Raw genomic sequence first — 1,864 nt, 5'->3', positions numbered from 1 at the left:
CCCGCTCCCGCCACTCGCGCGCCCTGGCCGACCAGGTGGCCGCTTCGAGCGCTGCCCTAGGCGAGGCGATCGCGTCGCACAAGGCCTACGTCGAGCAGCAGGAGCTGCGCCACACGACGGACCGCGAGCGGCGCGACGAGTCGCATGCGTTTGCGCTGTCGCAGCGCGACCGCCAGCACGCCGACTCGATCCGCGCGCTCGAAGAGTCGCACGCCAGCATCCTCTCGCAGCAAGAGGCAGCCTACCAAAAAGCGCTCGAGGCGAGCGAGGAGGCGCTCCAGAAGGCGCAGGCCGAGATCGGCGCGCTCAAGGCGACCATCGACGACCTCAACGCCAGGATCCTGGCCGCCGAGAGCAAGAGCGCCGAGACCGAGTCGCAGCGCAAGGCCGACGGCGAGCAGCAGGCCGCGGCCATCAAGGAGCTCGAGGCGGAGCTCGCAAGCGCGGCAAGCACAAAGGCGGAGCAGGAGAGCCAGCTCGAGCGCTTCCGGTCCGACATTGCCGATCTCGAGGCGCGGCTGACGCTCACCGAGCAGCGCGCCTCGAACGTCCAGTCCGAACGCGACGCCGCCAGCTCCGATGCAATCAAGAAGGCTCAGGCGGACGTCGATGCGCTCAAGGCCGCCGCCCTCGCGGCCGAGGCCCGGCTCAAGGCGTCTGAACAGGACGCCGCGAAGCAGGCGACCGACCTTCGGGCCGAACTCGAAGCCGGTCACGGCCAGCTGCGAGATGCCAACGACAAGCTGCAGCAGGCCGAGCAGAAGGTGCGACAGCTCGAGGCCGAGAGGTCGGCGCAAGAAACCAAGCTGGCCGAAGCGGTCGCCTCGCTCGGTGCGGCCACGGCCGCAGCGGACCAACACCAGAAGGAGGCCAGCACGCAGGCGGCCGAGGCGGGCAGGCAAAAGACTCTGCTTGCGCAGCTCACCGCGGCCCATGCGGAGCTGCGCGATCAAGCCGAGGAGCACGAGCGCCTCCGACGAGAGGCCGACGCTGCGCTCGTCCGCCACCAGAAAGAGGCGCGCGAGAAGCAGGCGAGCCTGGAGAGCGAGGCTGCCGCCAAACACACGCGCCTCCAGAACGAGGTCGAGGCGACGCAGAGCCGCCTGCAGCGGGATGCGGCCGAGCACGCCCGCCTCCAGCAAGAGGCGCAGGCAGAGCGCGACCGCCTTCAAGCCTTGGCCGAGGAGGAGGGCAAGCTTCGCAAGCAGGCACAGGAGGAGGCGACGGCAGCATCAGCAGCAGCGGCAGCCGCGACGGCAGCAGCTGCGGCGGCGGCGGCAGAGGCAGCGACGGCGGCGGATTCGACCCCAGCCTCTGCGACTTCGGCCTCGCCCTCGCCCGGCAGCCCTGTGCCCGCGGGCAACGTCGAGTCGCGCGAGGAATCCGACAGCGGCCACGCCACCGAGGCCGAGACGGACGTGGAGAGGTACGAGGACGCGGTCTCGCACATGCGGTCGCTCTCGCTCGAGCGGCCGGTGCCCTATGGCATGCCGACCGCAGCGTTCCGCCTGCCCGCCGAGCTCAAGGAGAGCGGGTGCCAGACCGACGACCTGATGTGGTCGAGCTTCCAGGACGACATGGCTCGCACCTCGACGCCCGATGTGATCCGGCCGATGTCGTCGATGACGACGACGTCCGTCCGCCACGAGAACGCCGTCGGCCAGGGCGGCGTCATGGTGCTGGGCGGCCACCAGTCGAGCAACCGTCCACGCGACTCGGTCAGCACGTTTGGTGGTCACCGCGACGGCTCGATGCGCATCGAGTCGCCCGCGCCGTCGATGTACACCGTCGGCGCCGTCACCGGCCGTCCGAGCCGCCGCGGCTCAGCCGACTCGAGCTGGTCCCGCCAGACCGACCGTGCCAA

General features: G+C 70.7%; 1 protein-coding gene across 1 annotated transcript in view; it reads left to right on the top strand.

Annotated features, from left to right (window-relative positions):
• The window catches only part of PFL1_05454 (uncharacterized protein), a gene marked incomplete at both ends in the record, with an annotated part of 6,971 nt that overhangs the window by 2,737 nt on the left and 2,370 nt on the right, over nt 1–1,864 (top strand). Inside the window, one exon of the mRNA XM_007882991.1 lies at nt 36–1,787. Coding sequence (XP_007881182.1) covers nt 36–1,787 — 1,752 coding nt within the window. The remainder of the gene's footprint in view (nt 1–35; nt 1,788–1,864) is intronic.

This window comes from Pseudozyma flocculosa (assembly GCF_000417875.1).
Source record: "Pseudozyma flocculosa PF-1 unplaced genomic scaffold scaffold00020, whole genome shotgun sequence".
NCBI classification, from domain to species: domain Eukaryota; kingdom Fungi; phylum Basidiomycota; class Ustilaginomycetes; order Ustilaginales; family Ustilaginaceae; genus Pseudozyma; species Pseudozyma flocculosa.
This window is presented reverse-complemented; position numbering and strand designations above follow the sequence as displayed.